The sequence below is a fragment of the Clarias gariepinus genome, chromosome 14 (assembly GCF_024256425.1).
Source record: "Clarias gariepinus isolate MV-2021 ecotype Netherlands chromosome 14, CGAR_prim_01v2, whole genome shotgun sequence".
Classification (NCBI taxonomy): Eukaryota; Metazoa; Chordata; class Actinopteri; order Siluriformes; family Clariidae; genus Clarias; species Clarias gariepinus.
In genome coordinates this window covers 7108699-7132692 of record NC_071113.1, presented here as the reverse complement: position 1 = coordinate 7132692, position 23994 = coordinate 7108699, and the positions used below count along the sequence as shown (strand labels likewise).

Sequence of the window (23994 nt, the reverse complement as noted above, 5' to 3'; positions counted from 1 at the left end):
ACAGAAGATTTTTCACTGTTAGAACAGAAAAACAAACACTGTTAGAACAGGGTATCTTCAGATATGCACAGATGCATCAAAGAGTTCAGACAACAAGATAGGAGCAGCATTTGTTGTTCCAGAGTTTAGGATATCAGTAAAGAAAATGATTAGTGATGAATTATCTGTTTATACAGGGGAAATGATTGCATTACTGTTGGCAGTACAGACTGGTAGAAGAAATAAGACCTCTGAAATCAGTAATTTGTTTAGATTCAAGTTCATCATTGGTTAGTCTACAATACAACCATTCGAAAAGTAGCCCAGACATTTTAATGGAAATAATGCAAACAATATACAGAATTCAGATGATGGGGATTGCAGTGGTGTTTTTGTGGGTGCCGGCACATTTTGGTATTCATGGAAATAAAAAAGCAGATAAAGAAGCAAAAGAAGCGGCTAAAACAATAACATCAATTAAATTGTTTATTTAAGCAAATATGAAATCAAGAGTATTATTAGGAAAAGACTGAGGGAAAGGTGGCAAAAAGAATGGGATAAAGAGAAAAAAGGTAGATGGTTCTATAGAATTCAAAGGGAAAGTGGGAGAGATTTGTTTTGTGTTGTTTTAGGTTAGTTTTAGTTGGCATATGTTTTGTAGAGCTGTTTAAGTTAAGTTTTACATCTGTTCTGTTAAGTTTGTTCTGTTAGTTTGTCCCCTTGTCTGTGTGTCTCTGTCTGCTTGTCTCCCGGTAAGTACTGTTGTAGTCTGTGTGTCTCTGTCTGCTTGGTAAGTACTGTTGTAGTCTGTTTTATAGCTAGTCTGCTGTGTACCCTGCTGTGGCTACTAGTCTGTTTAGCTACCATCCAGCTTAGCAGCTAGTATGCGTAACTGCTAGTAGAGCAGTTATAGCTAGTAAGTCACATGTATGTTTAGTTCTTAGACTGTTTAGCCACTAACATGTTTAGCTACTAACCTGGGCCCGGTTTCTCGATAACGCACATTATTCACGAGCTAAGAAGACTCTTAAGATATATCTGTAAGAATGTGATTATTTGACTCATGTTGTAACACGGCCCCTTTTGTATGTGGCACTGTTAAGGAAGTGATATGCTGTTCAGTAAACATAGAGTTACAAACATAATGGTAGTGGTCTGAGTTATTTATATACTCACTCTAGAGAATGAACAAAAGTGAAACATGGTGGCAGTGGCGAGATTTTTTTTTCTTCCTGACCGCGTACGAGTCTTGTTTTAGTGCTTAGCCATGTAGCGCAAAGTTCGCCGCGGGAAAAAATAACGTGCTAGTAAACATAAGAATCCTGACGTGCTGATACAAGCCTCGTCGACAAGATGGATGGTGCACTTGGACTAAAACCACCGCCGACATTGACGCTGGATTCAAGCAATCTGGCAAAGACATGAAAGGCGTGGAAAGAGGAATTTCAGCTGTATCTGGATCTGACCTTGGCAGAGGTGTCGGAAGGCACGAAAGTGAAACTTTTCTACTACCTGGTAGGAGAAACTGGTAGAGAGCTATGTGAAACCTTACTGGGCTCATCAACGGAGGGCAGAACAGTGAAGTTATTAATAAAAGCTTTTGATCAACACTGCAACCCAAAATTAAATGAAACCGTTGAGAGATATCGTTTCTTTATGAGAAATCAAGGAACTGATGAAGGATTTGACAAGTATGTGACTGAACTGAAAATGCCTGCTAGCACATGTAATTTTGGTGACATAAAAGATTCTCTAATACATGACAGGATTGTGTGCGGCACAAATAGTCCAAATCTGAGAGAGAGATTGTTGAGAAAGGAAAATTTAACTCTGCAAAAATGTGTACAGGTTTGCAGGGCTACTGAGTTGTCCAGGGAGAACAGCAAAACCATTGAGGGAAAAGTAGTGGAAGAAATTTATACCTTAAAGCAGGTACAGGAACACAGAACAGGAAAGGATGACCAACGGAAAGCTGTCATTAGTTGTAAATTTTGTGGAAAGACGCACGAAAGAGACAAACGAAAATGTCCAGCTTATGGGAAAACATGTCGGAAATGTGGAAAAGACAATAATTTTGCAGCATTGTGTAAATCAAAACGAGAACAAAGAAAGGTTGTACACAATTTAATGGAAACGGAGAGTGAGCAATATTAGGATATATGGAGCATCACAACCGAAACTGTGAACAAGTCACAAAGAGCCAAGATGGGCAGCCATGTCAACTGTTCTCCGCTATGCTGCTCGAAAACAACTTAGTCAAATTCCAGTTGGATTGTGGTGCAACATGTAACATTATCCCCATAAACTTAGTAAATCCAGATGTTTAAATACAGAACACAGACCAAGTACTTGTGATGTACAATAAAAGTACACTAAAACCAGTAGGCAAATGCCATCTAAAATTGGTAAACCCATGTAACAAAAAGCTGTACAGACTGGAATTTATGGTCATTGATGCACACTTTGCAGTACCATTACTAGGAAGCAGAGCAGTCCAGGGCATGAAGCTGGTTGAATTACAGTCTGAAAATATCCTGGTGGTGGATAATGTTATGACAAGGACGGACACAGATGACACAGTCGGACAATGGACAATGAAACAAATAACAGGAAAATTCAGAGGTGTTTTCACAGGAGATGGCTGTCTGCCAGGTCACTCTAAGATAGAAATAGATCAGGGGGTGGAGCCAGTGAAACTGCCAAAGCGGAGAGTACCAGTTGCAATGAAAGGAGGAGCTGAACAATCTCCATGAAAGAGGTATAATCACACCAGTAGAACATAGCACTGACTGGATAAGCAGTCTGATTGTTGTAAAGAAACCCAGCGGCAAGTTAAGAATCTGCATAGATCCTAGACCGTTGAACAAGGCTTTAAAAAGGAGCCATTTCCCTCTGCCCATAATTGAGGACATTTTACCTGAGCTGTCGAAAGTATTTACGTTCTGCGATGTAAAGAACAGTTTTTGGCATGTCCAATTGGATGACCCGTCAAGTTATCTCACTACGTTTGCAACACCCTATGGAAGATACAGGTGGTAAGCCCAGCACCTGAGGTCTTCCAGAGAATGCTGAACCAGGCATTAGAAGGACTTCAAGGTGTACACATAATCGCAGATGATGTGTTAATAACAGGGGAAGGTGAAACACTGGAGATGGCGAGCAAGGACCATAATAAAAAAACTGAGATTGTTTTTAGACAGATGCAGAGAGATAAACATTAAGCTGAATGTCGACAAATTCAGACTCAGACAAAGTGAAGTGACATACATTGGACATTTGCTTACATCGGAAGGCCTAAAAGTAGATCCAGAGAAAGTACGCGCCATAAAAGAAATCCCAAGACCAACTGATGTGAAAGGTGTACAGAGAATTCTGGGCATGGAGAATTATCTTTCCAAGTTTTGCAGACACCTTTTAGAACACTGTGAGGTGCTCAGACAGCCTCAAGGAACAGCTAGTTCTACAATGTAATGCCTCGGAAACAGGCCTTGGTGCAGCATTATTGCAGGGTGGAGAACCTGTTGCTTTTGGAAGACGTGCACTGTCACTGACTGAACGGGGTGTACGGCATGGAGAAATTTCATCAATACACATATGGAAGAAAAGTGATCATACAGTCTGATCATAAACCTCTTGAGAGTATTGTCAAGAAGCCACTGCTGCATCATTACATATGTTCCTGGAAAGGAGATGCTGTTGGCAGATGCACTAAGCCGAGCGTATCTGGAGGACACCGCACAAGAAGGATCGGTGGAAAAAGAGATAAAAAGTGTGAACATGATTCAGTACCTCCCAATATCTGAAGAGAGAATAAATGTAATCAGAAGTGAAACAGCAAAAGACGACACACTACAGACAATCATAAAGACATTAAGAAAAGGATGGCCAACAAACAAAAGAGATATACTGAGTAAACTAGAGCACTACTACTCAATCCAGGAGGAACTGTCAATACAGGATGGTATTGTGTTCAAAGGGGAAAGAGTTGTTATACCAGATGCTCTCAGGAGTGACATGATACAACGAGTTCACTTAGTACACCTTGGTATTGAAGGATGTTTGAGGAGAGCAAGGGAATGCCTCTATTGGCCCGGACTGAATGCACAGATAAAGGGATACATTGAGAAGTGTGATCTGTGTAGAACATTGGGAGTAAGACAACAGAAAGAATCACTCTGCCCACATGAATTGCCGGAAAGACCATGGTCTAAAGTGGGCACAGATCTGTTTGTTTTCAATAACCGTGACTATCTAATCACTGTGGAGTATTTTTCAAATTTCTGGGAGGTGGATTACTTGCAGGACACAAAGTCTTCCACTGTGATTAACAAGTTGAAGGCCCATTTTGCCAGGCAAGGTATACCTGACATTGTGTTTACAGACAATAGGCCACAATATACGTCAACCGAATTCCAACAGTTCAGTAGACGTTGGGAGTTCCAGCATAAAACATCGTCACCCACTCACCCGCAAAGTAATGGGAAGGCGGAGTCGGCTGTAAAAACAGCAAAACGTCTGATGCAGAGAGCCAAGATGGCAGGACAAGATTCATACCTTGCGATATTAGATCACTGAAACACTCCGTCACAGGGTCTAAATGCAAGCCCCGCTCAGAGACTGCTAAGCAGGAGGACACATACACTACTCCCAACACACAACAATCTGTTAAAGACAAAAGTAATAGACACAGCACAGGTGATCAAGTAAGAGTACAGCCAACACAGTCAAAAACGGTCTGGCAGAAAGCAACAGTTATAGAACCGGTCACCAAACGGTCATACAAGATTGAACTGGACAGTGGTGGTGTTCCAAAGAGAAACAGAAGGTACTTAAATCACACTGGCCATCAAGACCTGGTCATAAAACAAGAACAGTGTGCTGAGAACACCAGATCAAAGGATCACTGTACTCAGCCAATTGGTGACACAAAACATACTGTTACCACCAGATCAGGTCGGATTAGTGTTAGACCACAGTATTTAAAGGACTATGTCACTTAAGTTACATATGGACTGTTATTGTTTTAGTATGTTCAGGCAGTCAATGTGTTCATGTATGGAGATATGGTGTGAAGTTGCACTAGTAAAAAAAAAAAGGGAAGGATGTAACAATGTGATTATTTGACTCATGTTGTAACACAGCCCCTTTTGTATGTGGCACTGTTAAGGAAGTGATATGCTGTTCAGTAAACATAGAGTTACAAACATAATGGTAGTGGTCTAAATTATTTATATACTCACTCTAGAGAATGAACAAGAGTGAAACAATATCTTACGTAAAGTGATAACTTTTCTAAGTGTATTTCTCGAACTATCCCTTAGGAGTCTTCTTAAGTCGCTGCCTCTTACGTCCGACGTTACAAGGCGCTGTCTACAGTGAAGGTACTGAATTAGCTGACATCGGTTGCTCAGGAATCGATTTTTGACTCCTTTTGGATGACAGTGTTAAGAAAGACGGCACTTTCTATGCAAATTAAACATGGCACTAAATTATTTTAATAACGTTTATTTCGACATGAGTTAGCTTATCAATAGTATGCCATAACAGACAAAGATATAAATTAAATTACCAAACTGTCGCTAATATTTTCATGTAACCTGTAGTGACAGTAAAACGAACCGAGTATACAATAAGAGTTGATTGACAAACAGCTGACCAACACTCTTCACCAGCTTCAGAAACAATGTGAAGCATGCCAGTGGTTGGGGTTGTATAACGCACTTATGGAATTAATACGATGAGATGACAGAGTAGAGGTTTTATACCCCTATCTCACCTACACGGTTTCGCGCGGTGGCTGTAAGTACAGTTCAGCATGATTCAGCGCGAGTTTTGGTGCCGTGATTACGTTTCCATTTTACCACGCAAAAAAATTAAACATGTTTAACATGCGAAAGCTCACGGACCTTGCAGATCTTCGTGGAACGTCGGGCGGGCACTCGAGGCGGCTCTATGCGCTTTGACTCACGGTGAGATGCGGTGTTTGACACCGTAGGCTGCCGCGATTGCCCGCCGACGTTCCGCTAATGTTCCGAGACATTCTGCATGGTCTGCAAGCTTCCACGAGGACCGCCCAAAAAAAAATTAAACGTTTATTTTTTCACGCGGAAAGATGGAAACGTAATCACTTAACGTGAATCATGATGAGATAGGTGAGATAGGTGTATTACGCATTACAATCACTCAGAAAAATGAATGGATGTGGGGTTTGAAACTCCCAAGTTTATTTTCTCATTTAACAAAATAAAATTTCATACAATAAAACACGTCAAAAGAAAAGCCCATCCAGTTATAGATAATGGCTAATGATCAATGAACGTATTTGAAACAAAAAGCAACAATCAGATGGACATCGGGACGTGGAGTCTAAGTCCGACGCGTTGGCCTGGCAAGTGCAGGTCTGAGCAGGTCAAGAAGCTTCATAATCTGTTGCCTTGGAAGGCAAAACATTTTTTTTTAAATAGCGACCCTAGGAAAAATATGAAAAGGGCTTAAGTTTTGTCTAAAGGAAAAATGTACATGAACCACGCGGCTCCGCGGACGGCGCCGTTTTTAGTTTAGCACAACAACACGCTGTATCGCTGCCAAATTGTTTGCCACCTTTTTAATATTAAAAGTGATCGCCAATTTTAATGCATTAGTCACATTATAAAATAGGCTAATTAAAAGTCACTCTACAGTGGTTAATCAATCGGAATGTAGGTCCTACCGTCGCGGCGCTCGGCGGTACCGTTTGGCTTTGTGCGTTTGCTGGCTTTTACCGTTGAGTGGCGCTATATAACTACAGACTGACGCCTCATGCCTTAGTTCATTCTCTGCTGGATTAATGAGACACAGAGTTTTAGAACTGCACGTAGTAGCGGATAAAATCAAGTAAAACATTGTAGTTAAAAAAAATTATAATCACAGAACTAAAATGACGATACAAATGTAGAATTTAAATTAAATTAAATCTTATTAGGATCAAATTTAAACAAAATAAATGTTAACACAGTGAGCCTTTAAATTTTATCACGTGTAATTAGAAAAGACGCGTGTAGGGTTTTGTGTCGTCTTATATCTTGTGTTCTTTAAATTTATAGTAGATTTATTAACTAAAATAAATGACCATAAAAATTATAACATTGTCAGGACGTTCTACTGCGTCAGCTGATGTTGGTCATTCAGCCCCGCTTGTGTTTGTGCGTTATTATAAGAATGAAATGCAGTAACCTGTTATGATCTGTAACGGATTCGACCCATGTTGCACGGGCGGCACCATAAAGCACGGACACGAGGCGAGGTCTTACGGGAAAAGGGTAATTTATTTAGGTAAAATGGGGAAGGAAAGTGTTGAAGGAGGGAGAATGGAAAGAATGGGATAAAGGTTGTGCATGTGCAGTTCCGGGGGCTGTGCCACACTGGCATGCGGGCACACAGCTGATGCACGCTCCCTCGTGACGGCGCTTCTCCCGCTGTCGATGGCCGGCGCGAGTTCTCGCTGACGCAAAAAACCTAACCACACTTTTCCTCTTCGGCAGCGGGGCTGCGAGGGCGGGCACGATGCGGGAGTGAAGATGCCGCGGGAGCTCGCGCAGCTCTTTCTCGCGCTGTCCTCAGCGCGGAGATCAAAGGGCGGAATTCTAGTGTCCTTGTTTAAAGCGCCTGGGCCGCGTCACATCTCCCCACTGACATGCTTTTTTTTTATATTCTCCATTACATCACGTACTTCCCAGATCTCAGACAAACCTCTGCGCCTTGCTTTTATAATGCGGAGCAAGCCCGAGATCATATTAACGTTAATTATCGCCAGCCGGCACAAATAGGCGGCTCCGTCCCTTTAGCTGCCTATTCAGGGAGCCTACGGAGTGAGGGAGTAGTTATAGTAGATTTGGGCGTACACCCATCACACGCGCACGCCTTGGCAGATCATCATAATTGTCCTAAACTTGTATTTCATAAGGTTTTCCGAGCGGTGGTACAGCGCAACGGGGGTCATTATTTACTATTAAACATTAAACGAATTTACAAAACTTTATGCGTGCGATTAAGCGCTGATTCTACGTAGGAAAGTAAAGAAGAGGATCCTGATGCTCAACATTCCGAGACCAAACCCCATTTAAATTAAATTAACAAATATTGCATGTAAATAACAATAGCCCACGTTTAAAAAAGCATTTTTATTTAGATTATAAAAAATAATCCTGCATCTGTTTTAGGTGTTCCAGCTGCCACTGTTCTAGAATTCAAATTAAATCAAATCTTATTAGGATCAAATTTTAGCACAATAAATGTTAACACAGTGAGCCTTTTGATTCTATCACTTGTAATTAGAAAAAAAAAAGCGTGTATGGATTTGTGTCATCTTATTTCTTGTGTTCTTTAAATTTATAGTAGATTCATTTAACTGAAATAAATTACCATAAAATTAAAACAGTGTTCGGACGTTCTACTGCGTCAGCAGATGTCGGTCTTTTAGCCCCGCTTGTGTTTTTGCGTTATTATAAGAATGAAATGCAGTAGACTGTTATGATTTGTAACGGGTTCGACCCATGTTACTCAAACAACTCAGTTCAGGTGTAAGTAAATGGATATAAAGTAAATGTCTGTGCTGTTTGGGGGAGGGACGTGCTAATGATTTGGTCGACTCTGTGTGTGTGTGTGTGTGTGTGAGAGAGAGAGAGAGAGAGAGGGGTGTTGCGGTCGTTTTCAGTGAAACAAAGGCTCAGCTGAAAAATGTTAGGCACATCAGTCACTTAACCCCCAATAAAAGGTATTTGAGTGTTATGATAGTTGTAATATAACAGATGCGCACTGAATACTAAACCTAAACCAGGCACGGAGATTAATGAACCAAGATAGCCCCCATACCCGTTTAAAAAATAAAATAAAAAAAATACTAGGGATGCACCGAAATGAAAATTCTGGGCCGAAAACGAAACCGAAATTTTTGGATGCACTTGGCCGAAAACCGATACCGAAACCGAAAATGGCTTCATTAAAAAACATGTTTAAAATATTTTCTTTTTGTTTGTATAAAAAAAATGTTGCATATTGCAACTTTGCTGTCCTCATCTGAAACTTTGAAGTGCTTCCAAATCGCCGACATACTCTGTGTTTGATGCGTAATTACAGCGCGAACGAGACGGGAGGATGGGAGAGGCGTGGCGACAATTTCGGCTTTTATTTTTGGCGCTTTCTTACGTTTCGGCCGAAACCGATAATGCTATTTCGGCCGAAAATTTTCGGCGGCCGAAATTTCGGTGCATCCCTAAAAAATACCTAAGAATATTATTGTGTATAGACTGATTAAAAACAATGCAATTTATGCTATTATAAGGAAAATAACAAGTTATTCCATTCCAATGATTAAAAAGGTAACAATGTCAACTTTAGAATCTAGAATCCAGGAGATTAAAATTACACAAATTGAAATCACTGAAAGTCTCCAGAAGAGCCTCAGATTCAAGAGGTTTTTAAAGTGGGGAGAAGTGCATTTCAGTTCCTCTGAATGTATAGGTGAGAACAGCCGATTCACACCTGGGGAGGGTGAATAATTTGTATTTGAATGTTGTCTGGCATTGTAAAGCACTATAGTGACACTAAAAGAACAACCCAGGATTAATAGGAATTCTTATACTGCATAAACATTATTTAGCACAAAAAAATTCCTCGCGCTCGGGAAAACTATGCGTGCGGTTGAGCGCTGGTTAGATAGGAAATTAAATCGGAGGGTTTTTATTTAGACTATTAAAAAAATAACCTGCGTCTATTTTTAGGCGTGCCAGCTGCCACATTTTAGTTAGAAGTTTTCAATACAAAGCTCATAATGCCCACATGACATGACGGAATAAGGCACGGCTGGTGATGATTGGGGTTTGTTGGGTTACAGTGGATTTTACTACGCGGTGTGAGTGCAATGGCCATCCGTCTGCTCGCGCTGACTCTGCTCTCCGCGGATGGCCGTACCCCCTCCCACCTATCGCTCCTTTGATGTCCCCGGGGCGCGTTCCATTTGCCCTGCTTGCATGCCGCACTTCCGCGTTGTTGCACGCGCTATAAAATACTCGGGGTTTGTTGGCTACAGTGGATTTTCCTACGCGCTGCAGTAGTAAAATCCACTGTAGCCAACAAACCCCGAGTATTTTATAGCGCGGGGTGCAAGCCCGGGCAACGATAGCCGCGATAGCTCACCAGTCATGTGTAATTCTGCGGTCCCGCTGCTTCGCATGTCTGAAGGGGAGGCCGCCTAACTAGTGAGCGAGGAGCGATATTGATTTGGGCGCACGCCGTGACAGGCTGAAAAAACTGTGTCAGATTAATGTGCAAAAAACTATATAATAAAACTATATAAGACTACATGCCTTTATAAGACTCAACTTTTATTTAAGCGCACTCACAATAACAAAAAACGTTGTGATTTTGTAAGTGTTGTGATTTTGTAAGTGTTGTAAGCTGCGCTGCTCTGTATTGTTTTTGGTGAACTTGAGCGCGTCAGAAAATGAACGCAAACATTTTTTTAAATGGTCAGAGTCAGTCTGCTTCCTATTTTCCTGACGTGCTCATAATCATTAGTCTACTTCTGCCCGTGCGCTCTGGAAAACTTCATGCATGCGGCTGAGCCCTGATTAAAACTAAATTAAATATAAGTAAATTAAAGAGGAGAATCACGATGCCAAGTCGAAGTCCTGAGCCCAAACCTCATTTAAATTAAATTAACAAATATTATAAGTAAAAAAACAATAGCCCATGTTTAGAAACCGTTTATAAATTCTTTCCGACATGAGTTGGCCCGGTGTTATGCGCAGAGCGCCGGGAGATTTCCTGAAGCTCAGAAATCACTGGGGCATTTTTTCTAAATAGCCGCTATCTTTAATAACTGATGGAGGTTTTGAGCTGTATACACACGCATTCCTGCCTAAACAACTCTTAAAACTACACCTGTGACACAATAAACAGTAATATTTCAAACATTCTGCAGGCTGATATTTGGAGAAAGGAAAGAATAATGAATAAACCAGTTGTTGGGTCAAAATAACCCAACCAGGTGTTCATTTGTAAACTACATCTCATATGAGCCAACATGAACAACCCAACAATGTGTTTAAAGTACCTGAAATAATCCAGAACTTAAATAACAATAAACAGATACAGAGATACGCTGTATAACGGTCACTGTTGTATTTACGGCCACGAGCGAAAATGTCACTTTGCGCCACCTGGCGGCCATTTTACGAATTACTTTGAAATGCAACTGATTTATTTTGGCCGCTGACGTTTTTACGCGGCGGTGAGCGCGACGGTAATAACCATTCCAATTGATCAACTACTGTATTAGTTCTGATATCAAATAAAATAAAATTCTTAAACAGGCCTACAGTATATTCCATCATTACTACGACTTTGATAACGTGCCATAATGTGCTTCCATACACCGCTGATTTATAAAGACTGCTGCTCAGTAGCGGCAACTAGCGTATTGAGCTGAAACTACGCTAAGAATGAGTTAAGGTTGGTCCAGACCAACCTTACGAACGTGTGACTTACCTAAGAGATACTTAGCGTACGAACGTTTCGGGAAATGCGCCATAACGTTAAGGTACAACTTAAGAACTACTTAGCGATAAGAAGCTTTCGAGAAACCGGGCCCAGCTTAGTTCTGTCTGTTGAGTTCCCTAGTCTGCCTTGTCTACTGATCTGTTTAGCCACTAACCTGTTTAGATACTAACCTTTTTAGCTCGTAGTCTGTTTAGTCTCCTCGTAAGTGTAGTCTAAGTCTGTTAAGTTTGTCTAGTCTTCTTGTCGGTTGTATCCCAGTCTGTTTAGTCAAGTCCCTTGTATGTTTAGTTTCCTAGTGTTTCGTCCCTTGTCTGATTTGGTACTCGTCTGTTTAAGCACCTTATGTTAAAGTTATTTGATATTATTTTGTAAATGTTTTGTAACATGCTCCACTCGTAAAGCCAACTTTTGTTCATGTTTCGTTTTATTTGTTTAATAAAAAGACTTGTACATTCGCCTCACAACATCAACACCACCAGGAACATGACATAATCATATTTATATGTAAATTTTATATGCTTAAATTATTTAAATGTCCACAGCTGTTTATTTTGGATTCTCGGTTCACACACCTCACGTGCGGCAAACTGACAGGTGGCATTGATGCTTTCACAAATTGCCTCAGTTCACTTTTATCTTGAGAGATGAATATGGTGGAATTTTACTTTCTTTACATTATGTTCCCTCCTCCACTAGCAAAACGCTCTCATCCTCTCTCCAGTTTCACTTTCTTTTAAAAATTTTGATCTGATTATGACTCACAGCTCTATTAGGGTCTTTAAACAGTTGTAATTGCAGTTTGATTATGATAACATCATGCAGCTGAGTCATGTATATGCAAGTTATGTCTGTGTGCATAAAGCTTTCACACAACTGCCGCTGATTTTGCTTTTCCACTGTTTAAAACTACAATAACTTGTAAAAACTACAATATCCACTATAACTTTCAGCCTACTTTCTCAGTGTCGTGAAAAGTGCATCAGATGCTCTCCTCTGCGCAGTCCTACTCCTGGCTAAAAGTAAGAATAGGAAGCTTTAAAAAAATATATATATATATGTCCTACAGTACACTTAGGACTATTTTTAGTCCTAAATGAAAATTGAGCGCGATTCCTACAAATGATTCTGAGACACTTAGTAAATACGGGCCCTGGTCTCTAAATTCCTCCGTCTCAATCCAAACAAGCCCAGATGGGATGAGTGATCAGAGCCATGGAGGCCCCACCCTGCAACCCACAGCACCCGAATGATCTACTCCACATGTGGAGTGTGGAATATAAAAATTAAATATGCACTTGCTGACATTCCTTTATGTCTTGTGGTCACGTACAACACACAAACAGAAATTACCTACCACCAGCCTAATACCCATATATTATGTTGAATTATATTTTATAGCTCTTGATATACTTCATTGTAGTGATAACAAATTCCACACAATAGGTTTCAGGTGGCTGGTAGCAGCTTTAAAAAGGGACTGTACAATATAAAGGCATCAGTCACTTGCTCTTGCTTAATTTAAAATCAAATTAGGTTTGACTACAAATAATACCGTCTAACTGCTCTTTCTGCTTTCTGGTGTTTTGAGTTTGTCATGTCTGTGTCTGGCAATGTGTATTTAAACAGTTTGACCACAAATAAACGTCATTTTTAGTTTTAGAAAATTTCTTATTTTGCTGTTTAATCCTTCATTTGTCAAATAATCAATTATCTGTTATATAACTTATGCAATATTCTTGCCCCATCTACATAATAGTAATAGATTTGACTGAATTGATGTTTTAATCATGTGAAGTAATATAGAGACATTATTTTATTAAATGTTAAAGATAAACAATAATAAAGAAAGCGGATTATGGTTGAACAAAAGTAAAAGCGATTCCTACATTTGCAACAAAATCTGCACTGAAGCCATCCTGTGCAAATTCCATCCTGGTGGATTCTCCAGACGTCTGGGTTCCTATTAAAGTAATAATATAATGAATAGTAGTTACTGTGACAGCAAAAAAATATTGTTTGAGACATAACTTATCTACCCAATATAAATTTATTTGTATACCCTCAATTGCAATGATATTCTCTTCCAGTGTGTTCTGGATTTCCGTCAATACAGAAAAGGCATTCACTTTAAATACATATTTATCATCTGGATCCGATGCAATAGTTTTCAACTCATTCTCTGCTGCTGGATTGTTAAAGGCACCACCGACCTAGCAAGGTAAAATTAGATGATACATAGTGACACTTAACAATGTGACATTTACTGTATATTTATATTGGAATCTACTTACCAAAACTGTATTTCTACTTTTAAATCTCTCATATAATCAAATAATATTATTGTAGTATGTTAATAGCCTTAAAAATGTTGATATGGGGTTCATCAGAAACAAAACAAAAAAGTAATTATTTGAAAGAAAGCAATCTTGTAGAAATACTTGAAAAGACAAATAAGACAAGCTATTCAATTAGGACAAATTTTTGACAAAAGGAGAAAAAAAATTATTCAGTGTCCATTTTAGCCGAAGAGCTGCAGGGGTTCGTCTTTGCTCTGCACTCTGTGCTCACTCACTCAGCTTTAAGGCATTGTTGGTTTTTATTGTACTGTATTTTGTAGCAACACTGAATAAATGTATTTTGTAGCAACACTGAATAAATGTGGTACTATGCGCCGAATACACTTAGCACTTTATTGTGTTGTATTGGTTGATTGGCATCTATCAATACAAATATTAAGAAAATTAGTATTTTATAATTTATTATAATTTGCTTAAAATTTTTAGCTTTGTAAGATGACAAACATTTAGATTCAACTTTACTAAACCCATGTATTGTAAGAGAAAATGCAGTCCAACATTTTACATCTGTTACTATTTAATTCTGTTTTTGGTTGAACGTTTATTATTTAAAGACATACAGTTACTAAAGCATTCATAACAGTTCTATGAATGAGAAATGTATGGGAATTTCTTACCCCTATAGCATAGCGAATGATATTCTTATTTTTTGCGTTATAAGCAGCAGTTGCCAGATTATCCCTGTCATTTGATTCACCATCAGTGATGACTACCAGCACTCTGTTAGTATTTTCTCTCGCCCCTGCCTGTGGGGTAAATAATTCATTCCTGTTCAAAGAAGATGAACTCATTGTTAACATGACATTCACTTACTTTTCTGTAGTATATAGCTTTTAGATATGATAATGATACTTACACAACTTTTTGGATAGCCCCAGCCGTGTAGGTCCAGCCCCTATGTTGTTCAATCTGTTCTATTTGATAAGTCCCACGAAAGGTGTTGAATTTTATGTGTATATAACATTGAGTAGAATACTGTGCAACCGCAAACTGAAAAGAAAAAGAACATTAACAATATATTTTATTAAATTTTTACTGGATGTATAAAAATCAATTTAATAAATCCAACTGCAATGTTTATGGCTGTAGAGGATAGCTGTTGCTCAAAAAAAAAAAAAGAAACAAAGAGTCACATAACTGCAGACGAACATGTTGCTTCAGTACATTACAGTATTTTTCCGAAAGTTGTTTAGGGGGTTAAGGTCTAGGCTCTGTGCAGGACACTTGAGTTCTTCCATTCCAACATTGGCAATCCAATTCTTCATGGATATTATTTTTATATTTCTATACAGTTGTGAGCTTTGTGGCAAGAGATTGGACAAGGCCCACATCAGTTTGATGGTCAGATGTTGTATAGTGTCGTTATGAAAGGTTAAACTAATGGTTCCATTGTTTTTGCTCAGTGTAAACATGCAAATTATTCATTTTTATTCCAGGCTCTATGGTTGTAAAAATACCACTAATTATGATTGTTATTCATTCATCTTTACTAAGCGCTATGTCTTGAGGTGGATCTGGAACGTCACACGGTATCATCTGGGCCCAGTTTTTCAAAAAATTTAATCTGGATCAAATTGATCCGGATTTGGAAATCCCATGTTTTGCTATACAGGATTAACTGCTCTATCTTACTTTTATGACAGTTTTTTAAAGGAACATTGGGTTGGATTACTGTGATCCAAATATTAAATTTCAGGATTACCAAATCCTGTTTACCATAGCCTTAAACGGAACCAACAGTGTAGCCTACTGGCTTAGTAAAAAAACAACAGGTAGGCAAAATACCAGTGGCCACAAATAGCCATTGTTTGTTTTAATTGTAAGAAACAGAAACACTACAAAAAAAAAAAAAAAAAAACATTTTACATTTTTTTTTTAGTTTCTTCTAATGTTAAATAACAAAACAAAAGCAATACTGTTAAAAAGTCAAAACTCATTTACAGGACAGATACCAGCACTTTGCCTCTTTGACTTTAGGAGATGTATCTCCATCTGCACTTTTTTCTGCTGCAGTTGGGCAAGCAAGATTTGTTCTTTACCCAGTTCAATTTCTACTTCTGCTCTCTCGGTTTCCCGCTTAAGAAGTAACTCATAGCTGTCACCATCCTTGTTTGTAGCTGAGGTACGTTTGCGTTTTCTAGGAACATCTTGAACTGTCTTCACTACATCCACTGGGGATCTATCTTCCTCCTTAGTCACTGTAGTTAAGTCTAGGACAAACATTTCCTCTGCAGGAGAATTTTGCTCACATTCTTCTGAAGTCCTAGTCTCTGTAATTGTGGCCTCTCCATCTGCTTCTATGCCTTCAATGCCATGCAGAGCCTCTGATTTTTGTCCTCCGATGATATTAAGTACCATATCAGTGAAATCACCCCTTTTATATGGCTTGTTACCTGTTTGGGGGTTCTTGGCTTCAGTAAGGTCTTTTGCTGCCTTGGCCCTAAGGTTCTTTCATCGCAACATAACTTGTTTTATGGTCCTCCTTTGGCCAGACCCCATGCAATTGACATGAATGGTTATGTCCTCCCAAATATTGTGTTTTACTTTTTTAGTCACTTCTCCACCCTTTGCAGAACTGAAACCTCCTACTATTGAGGCAAAATTGGCTCGAACACTCTCCAGCAGTGCACAGGTTTCTGCCACAGTGAAATTAGGCCCTTTTGAGTCCATGGTTCCAACTCTTTGGTGTAGCAACACTGATCTTAAAAGCCTTGAGCATGATTGCTTTGGCTTGTGCTCAATTAGGCTTACACTAATCAGCTTATTGCTTGTTAATGGATGACACCATTAAAAGACATCATGTCTTTGCACTCATTTTTCTTGCCTACAGATGCATTCACATGGCGGGTATTGTTCATCGTAACCGTAGGAGAAGGTACCGTCAAAGGGTGGATGCTGAGCGTGCAAAACCACTCGAGCAATACACATTAGAAGAACTGTATGCACGTTTTCGTTTTGGGAGAGATGACATCAAGTACATTGCAGATCTTGTCAGGCCAACACTCCAACACCAAACCCAAAGGAGTCATGCTTTATCTGTGGAGGAACAATGCTTAATCGCTCTGCGCTTTTACGCATGTGGGACTTTCTACCAAGTAATTTGTGATAACATGGGAGTAAGAAAAACAACCATGAGTAATGTGGTGAAGGCTATGTCAGTAGCACTGGCCAGTCTGATCAATCAATTTGTTTACTTTCCCAAGTATGACCAAACAGCTCAGACTAAGCACAAGTTTTTTCAAATGGGGAACATGCCTAGCACTATTGGTGCTATTGATTGTACTCATGTGCATATCCAAGCACCTTATGAAAGGGAATGGGAGTATGTCAATCGAAAGGGGAGGCACAGCATTAACATCCAACTTGTGGGCAACGCTGACCTCATAACAAACTTTGTTGTGAAATGGCCAGGGTCTGTTCATGATGCACGTATTCTAAGAGAAAGTGCACTATACAGGGCACTACAATCCCACCGACCAAATGGCATAATATTGGGAGACAGTGCGTATCCCCTCCTACCATGGCTAATGACCCTTTTTCCAGTTGCAAACACTCCTGAGGAGTCTAACTTCAACTCTTCACATTGCAAAACAACATGTGCCATTGAACGCTTAAATGGAGTCCTGAAGAGAAGGTTTGCATGTCTTAACTACTTGCGAGTGCAACCCAAGGTGGCATGCAACATAATCCTTGCATGCATTGTTTTGCATAACATCGCAACCAGGCGTCATGTCCCTCTTGATGACAATTTTGATGAACCTGTGCCTGATGTAGGACCAGAACAGCCACCAATGTTCATAAATAATGAAGGACACACTGGACATGCAATTAGGGATGCAATTGTGAGAAATTACTTTTGCTATTAAATGACTAAATGAGAATATCTGCTGTGGTCATTGTCATTAATATACTGTGGAATTATAGAGCTCTCATAGCTGATTATATATATATATATATACATTTTTATATACATTTTATTTTTATTTTGGTTTATTTGTGTAAAAAAATCACAACTGAATTCACCCTTCTGATGGGATCAGGATAATCCTGTTTTTTTGGATTAAATAGATCCCAATCTGAGTTCAAAGTTTTCAATAACCCAAAGGGCAGGTTTGATCCAAATCAAATGTAAGATTGGATTACGTGGTCTGATCTTAATTCAGAATCCCTCTATTACTTTTGAAAAACCCATTTCCAAGATTTGATCCAATCCGTGATCCAAAATCCCACTGGATTACTTTAAAAAAACTGGGCCCTGGAGATCAAGGGTTTTGGTTCTCATGATGCAACTGCCATCCATTGGTCAGAACTCGCTCTTTCAATAATATCTTTACATTTAATACAATGAAGAATCCAAAACCAGTAACAGAAAACTTTGTCTGTATTGCTGTCTGTATGTCTGTCCAGCCAGATTTTGTCACAGCATTACACAAAACTGGCTGTACAGAATTTAATCAAACTTTTGCAGTACTTAGATATCTGCCTGAAGTTTAACCCGCACCATAAATGAAGTCAAAATGTTGTGTATAAGCGTCGTTATGAACAGTTATGTGCCGGATATAATAATGTACTTTAAAATAAGCTACACCTGCACCAATAGATATTAATTAGAAAAGATAAACTGAATATTTTACTGGGATTAGTTTATATTTTCACTGCTGAAATCACTATTTCACTTACAGCACTGAATTGGTGTAAGTGAATTTTAACAATTTGAAGTCATTTTAAAACAAAACTTTATCTTTATTTGATCTACTTTTACAACTTTTTATCTGTGATTCTCTCTACGATTACTGAACAGGTAGTGTATTTGGCTGACAACAAAAGAAGTACAACTTTAATTAAAAATTATGCAGTACAATATCTGCCCTGAGGGCAAAATAAATTACACTATGTCTTTGGCTATGGCTATAGCCAAAGACACTATAAGCTTATTATAAGCTTATTTGCACAAGTTCTGCTTCTGTGTTCCGCTCAGTGTTCTTTTTATTAAGCACTTATGATGGCTAGCAAAAGTCTTTGCCACCTAAAACATTTTATAATTTTTGAATGTGAATGATTTTGCCACTTCAGTGGAAGCAATACTGTTGATGACCAATCATTTTCCCTTGGTACTTATAAAAGCCTATGACAGTTTTAAAAATATATACCTTTTATTAATTTTTTTATTACATTAATATATAAACTATAAAACTACAAGGACAGTCAACAAATGTTTTCTTTATTGTTATTTTGAAACAGAAAAGCAAAGATACCTGAAAATTCCTGTCTTTTAATCCATTCACCATGCTTATGACAAATCTCTTCATTGTTTCAAATTCCTCGGGTCTTACACTTCCAGAGCCATCCAACAAGAACGCAATGTCTGTTTGTGGTGGAGGTGGGCAATCTAATAGTAAAGAAAGCAGAAAATCAACTTATAAGAACAGAGAATATTGTAAAGTATGGGTTTTTTATTAGTGCTAAATCCATATGAAATACCTCTTAGAGTACTTGGTATTGGTCCTGATGGTCTATTGTTGGAATTTAATGTAAAACACATGCCGTTGTATGCAGTAAAGTGCTTACAGTTCTTGGGAATAGTTGGGCCACAGACCTAAAAAAATTATATTTGAGATTTTCAGTGATAAACACTAATGCACAGTGATAAAAAAAATAACTGAATGTACAATTCAATACAGATGCACAAAGTTATTGGCTGTACATGGATATCAGCAGATATTCACCTTGTTAACTGGCAACAGTCTAACAGCAAATAGGTTGGCATACACCAATGTCAGTGTTTAAATTTTTCTGTTGCATTGCTCAAATTTTGCACTAGTTACATGTTATTAAGTTAACTGTGGTTTGACTGGGTCAAGAGCAGCTGACCAAGGTGCATCTTTGGGAAAGATCCAAAAGCTGGCACTATAATACCACCCAAAACACTTCCAACTGTCATGACGTTCTAACATGGCATGGTGTAGGAAGTAACTGTAATTATCCACACGAGTCTAGGATCCACAATACTACATTCACTGTCATATATAACTGGAATACAGAATACCACAATCATTCTGTAAATTTTTTCGTTACGGAGGAGTTCAGGCTTGGGGGTTAATTAGAGCAGCACTGTAGCACTCTTATTCTGTACACACGTTACATTTCAGTTTACCAACACAAAAGGGTGAAAAATCAGCCCAGGATTTCACAATCAGTGCATCCTTAAATTTAACAGATAATTTGATCTCAACTTAATATCTATCCAGAAACAGAATATACACTGGCATATCAGGCAAACTATTTAAGATCAAACCTTACCTGAGTTAAAAGACAGATTTATTTTAGCTGAAGCTTACCACTGCATTAGAAGATTCAGGATCTTTTGTCATTGAAAGTCCAAGGGACATGTCGACAGCCTCAGAGGGTTCTATGTGACAAGATTTTACATTATGTCAAATGGGATACCCTTTCTAGAAAATATTTTTAATAAAATATGTTATAAATTAGGACTAGTAAATATTGTATATACAGAAGTACCATTCATTCGTATTGGTTGGCATCTTCCTTGTGCAACCTCACAGCTGTACACTTTGCCCCTCCTATTCCCACTTTGGATTAAAGGATCACTCACAATTAAACTAAGAGACAAAAAGGAAAATGTTAGCCATATGAACCTTTTTTTGTGAACTAATATCACTTACATTATTTGCTTTTTTTTTTAGCTTTACACTGAGGATCACTTAACTAGCTTTGTTTACTTCAAATCAACAAACATGTAGGTGTTTGGTAATGTTGGTCTTGTGTGAACAAATGTGTGTGTTTAATTTGACCCATTACTAGTTTACACATTTGATAATGTATGCATTTATTATTTGTCATTGTTTGTTAATTGCAATCATGGAGCATTACCACTGATTATTTTTGGTTTTTATTATTAAGTAATAGGCTAAATAATGTCATATAATTACTATAATAATTAAATCTACTTTTGCATCACTACTAAATATGCAAGAACATGAATCATCATTCAACATGAATTCACAGAGACTGCCCTTCTGTCAGTCACTGAGAAGCTCCTTGCTGCTAGATCTGCTAAACTGTCATCTGTCCTCATCCTCCTGGACCTGTCAGCTGCATATGACACGGTGAACCACAAGATTCTATTATCTATTCTTACAAGCCTTGGAATTTGTGGAACAGCATGACAATGGTTTGCTTCTTATCTAGAAGATAGGTCATATGGGGTAACATGGAGAGGATCTACATCAGGCCCACATAGACTCTCTACTGGTGTCCTGCAGGGCTCAGTACTTGGTCCTCTTCTGTTCTCCCTCTATACCCGGCCTCTTGGTAAGGTCATATCATCGCATAGATTTTCATACCATTGTTATGCAGATAACACCCAACTTACTCTCTTCTTTCCTCCCTCTGACACTCAGGTTTCCACCCGGATCTCAGCATGTCTGGCAGACATCTCATCCTGGATGACTGCTCATTAGCTGAAGCTCAATCTCAGTAAAACCGAACCCCACACATCGCTAACCTTACTCGCTCTTGTAGATTTCTTCTTTACAATATCAAAAGAATTCACACATTTCTTTCTTCACAGGCTACTCGGGTGCTTGTTCAGTCCCTTCTTATTTCAAGACTGGACTACTGCAACTCCTGGCAGGCCTGCCTCTGTCCACGATTCATTCTCTGCAACTGATCCAGAATGCAGCAGCACGTCTTATTTTTAACCTTCCCATGTTCTCCCACACCACTCCTCTGCTTCCTGCACAGGCTTCCTGTAGCTGCCCGCATCAAATTCAAAATGCTGATGCTTGCCTACAAAGCTAAAAATGGCCCAGCACCCACTTACCTCTCTGCTCTAACCACACCACGCACTGCACCACGTTCCCTCCGATCCTCCAGCACTGCTCGCCTCATCCCACCATCTCTCAGGGATCGAGGGCGGCATTCATCCAGGCTCTTTTCTGTTCTGGCACCTACAGTAGGTGGTGGAATGTACTTCCTCTAGATGTCCGTACAGCAGAGACTTTGACTATCTTTAAACGGCGACTCAAGACGCATCTTTTTCTCGACCCCCCTCACACGCGCACACACACCCACACAAAAAAAAAAAAGAAAGAAAAAAACCTCTTCCCAGTTGTGTTGGACTAATGGCACTTAGTTATTAACCTAGTTTACCCAGTGTAAGTATGTATCCAATGATGCAAACTTTAAAGCACTTTTTGTAAGTCGCTCTGGATAAGAGCGTCTGCCAGATGCCTAAATGTAAATGTAAATATAAATGTCATAGTGTTATATATTGTAAATTTGAAGCTGTTAACATAACAGAGTTGTATTTTAGACTAAATACTAAATAATTGCCTAAATAATTTATGCAATATTAGCTTCAGAGAAATTTATAATTTTTTTTAACAATGATGAAACGTATTAGTCATTGTTTAATTTATTTAATTATACTAAAAGATACATCTGTATTGACCCTGGATTTATCATTCACAAAAGTGTTTTTGTAGATGAACATCTTTATACCTGTATTCCAGTTATGTCCCAAAATTTTCAACTGAGGTGAAAAATTTACATACAAACCTACACTCATAAAAAGGAAGCTGGCTACCTGTTACTTGTACCAATATGTAATATATGTTTTGTACACAATAATTTCATGTTTTCAAGATGAACATGAATAAATCATGTTGTTTTTGCATAAAATTCAACAACTTAACATGTATTAAATTTAATCATGTTGAGATAAACCAAGGAGATCTTGTCACTAGAAAAATCGAAAATATCACAGCAAACATCACGAGGAGATATCGCGAGAAGACAACACAGTTTGTTGAGAAGACAAACGTTTGGCTGGCGTGTGGAAAAGGTAAGTACGCTCTTTGTACGTCGCTTGACACATCCGAGATAAACTGACAGATCTAAGATGAGATCATCGTGCTAATTACGATCCGGCTAATTCGGTTCTTCGAGCTCACCTGTTATTGATGATTAGTATAGCTGGATTGAGTTGTCTAGGATTATTGTGCGTTCGTGCATTGGTTTAAAAAGCAATATGCATCGACAGTAGAAACACTGATCACAACCCCATTGATTGGTTGACGAAATGGAAAAAGAGCGGCTCAACTTTTTTTTGTAACACGTGTTATGCGCTGAAATGCCCCCTGCCATGGATTGCCCCCCTACATAATCGCTATAAAACATTATATTAGAACATAAATTCATAGGTTAATGGTTTACAAATTACATGAGACAATAAAATAAAATAAACAATATGAAAATAAATATGTTGTATATGAAAAAATTGAAATAGTAATGTTTTTTTCAAATACATGTATACCTTTATATTGTTTATTTTATAATAAAATTAGTTTCATCCAATTTATCATTATAAAATATTTATTTTTAATATATATAAATATTTATTTGCATATTTTTATGACAAACCCCCGAAAAATAAATGTGTTACAAAATAAACATTATACAAGAATTTCTATTAATGGTCTTGACGGCTGTCTCGTGCCTAGGGTTTATTATAATAGTAATATCATATTTGATAACAATGAACCTATGAATTTATGGTTATATAGTATAATATTTGATAGCGATTATGGGGGGGGGGGGGGGGATGAAACAATCCAAGATCAGGACAAATCCACAACAGTCAAATCCAGCTAACTGAGTTGGCGACGTATGAAGAACGGACCCTAGGAATTAATCCCCATCTTTCTAAATAGAAACGAAATACTGAACATAAATGTCACCTGCTGTTTAGCGATGTTTAGTCACATTTTGGTTTAAGCTATTTCTTGTATTTTTAATCACACATAAAATACTGACGATTATATGCGCGTGCTTCATCTGCGGTTCTCTTCTGGTTTCTGGTTATTTTTCCTTTACTAATTTAAGTATCATGATTTTTTTTATTGAATATCTAACTATATTTTTTCACAGCAGTTTGTGACTGAAAAGTGTCCTGTCTGCATCTGACTTCAGGAGTTTGCTGACCAACCGGATCTAACGGTCATATTTAAAAGTCATAATCAGTTATAAAGTACAAAACCTTTCTGTTGGTGTTTTTTTTTTTTTTCTATGATTAATACTTATTTGTGGTGTTTTATAT

General features: G+C 38.4%; 1 protein-coding gene across 1 annotated transcript in view; it reads right to left on the bottom strand.

Moving 5' to 3' along the window:
* The window catches only part of LOC128541038 (integrin alpha-M-like), a 75356-nt gene that overhangs the window by 27536 nt on the left and 23826 nt on the right, over window positions 1-23994 (bottom strand). Inside the window, exons 3-10 of the mRNA XM_053511124.1 lie at window positions 20394-20494; window positions 20213-20283; window positions 19356-19470; window positions 19130-19263; window positions 14731-14864; window positions 14492-14642; window positions 13577-13727; window positions 13404-13477 (exon numbers count right to left, since the gene is read on the bottom strand). Of these exons, the coding sequence (XP_053367099.1) occupies window positions 13404-13477; window positions 13577-13727; window positions 14492-14642; window positions 14731-14864; window positions 19130-19263; window positions 19356-19470; window positions 20213-20283; window positions 20394-20494 (931 nt within the window). The remainder of the gene's footprint in view (window positions 1-13403; window positions 13478-13576; window positions 13728-14491; window positions 14643-14730; window positions 14865-19129; window positions 19264-19355; window positions 19471-20212; window positions 20284-20393; window positions 20495-23994) is intronic.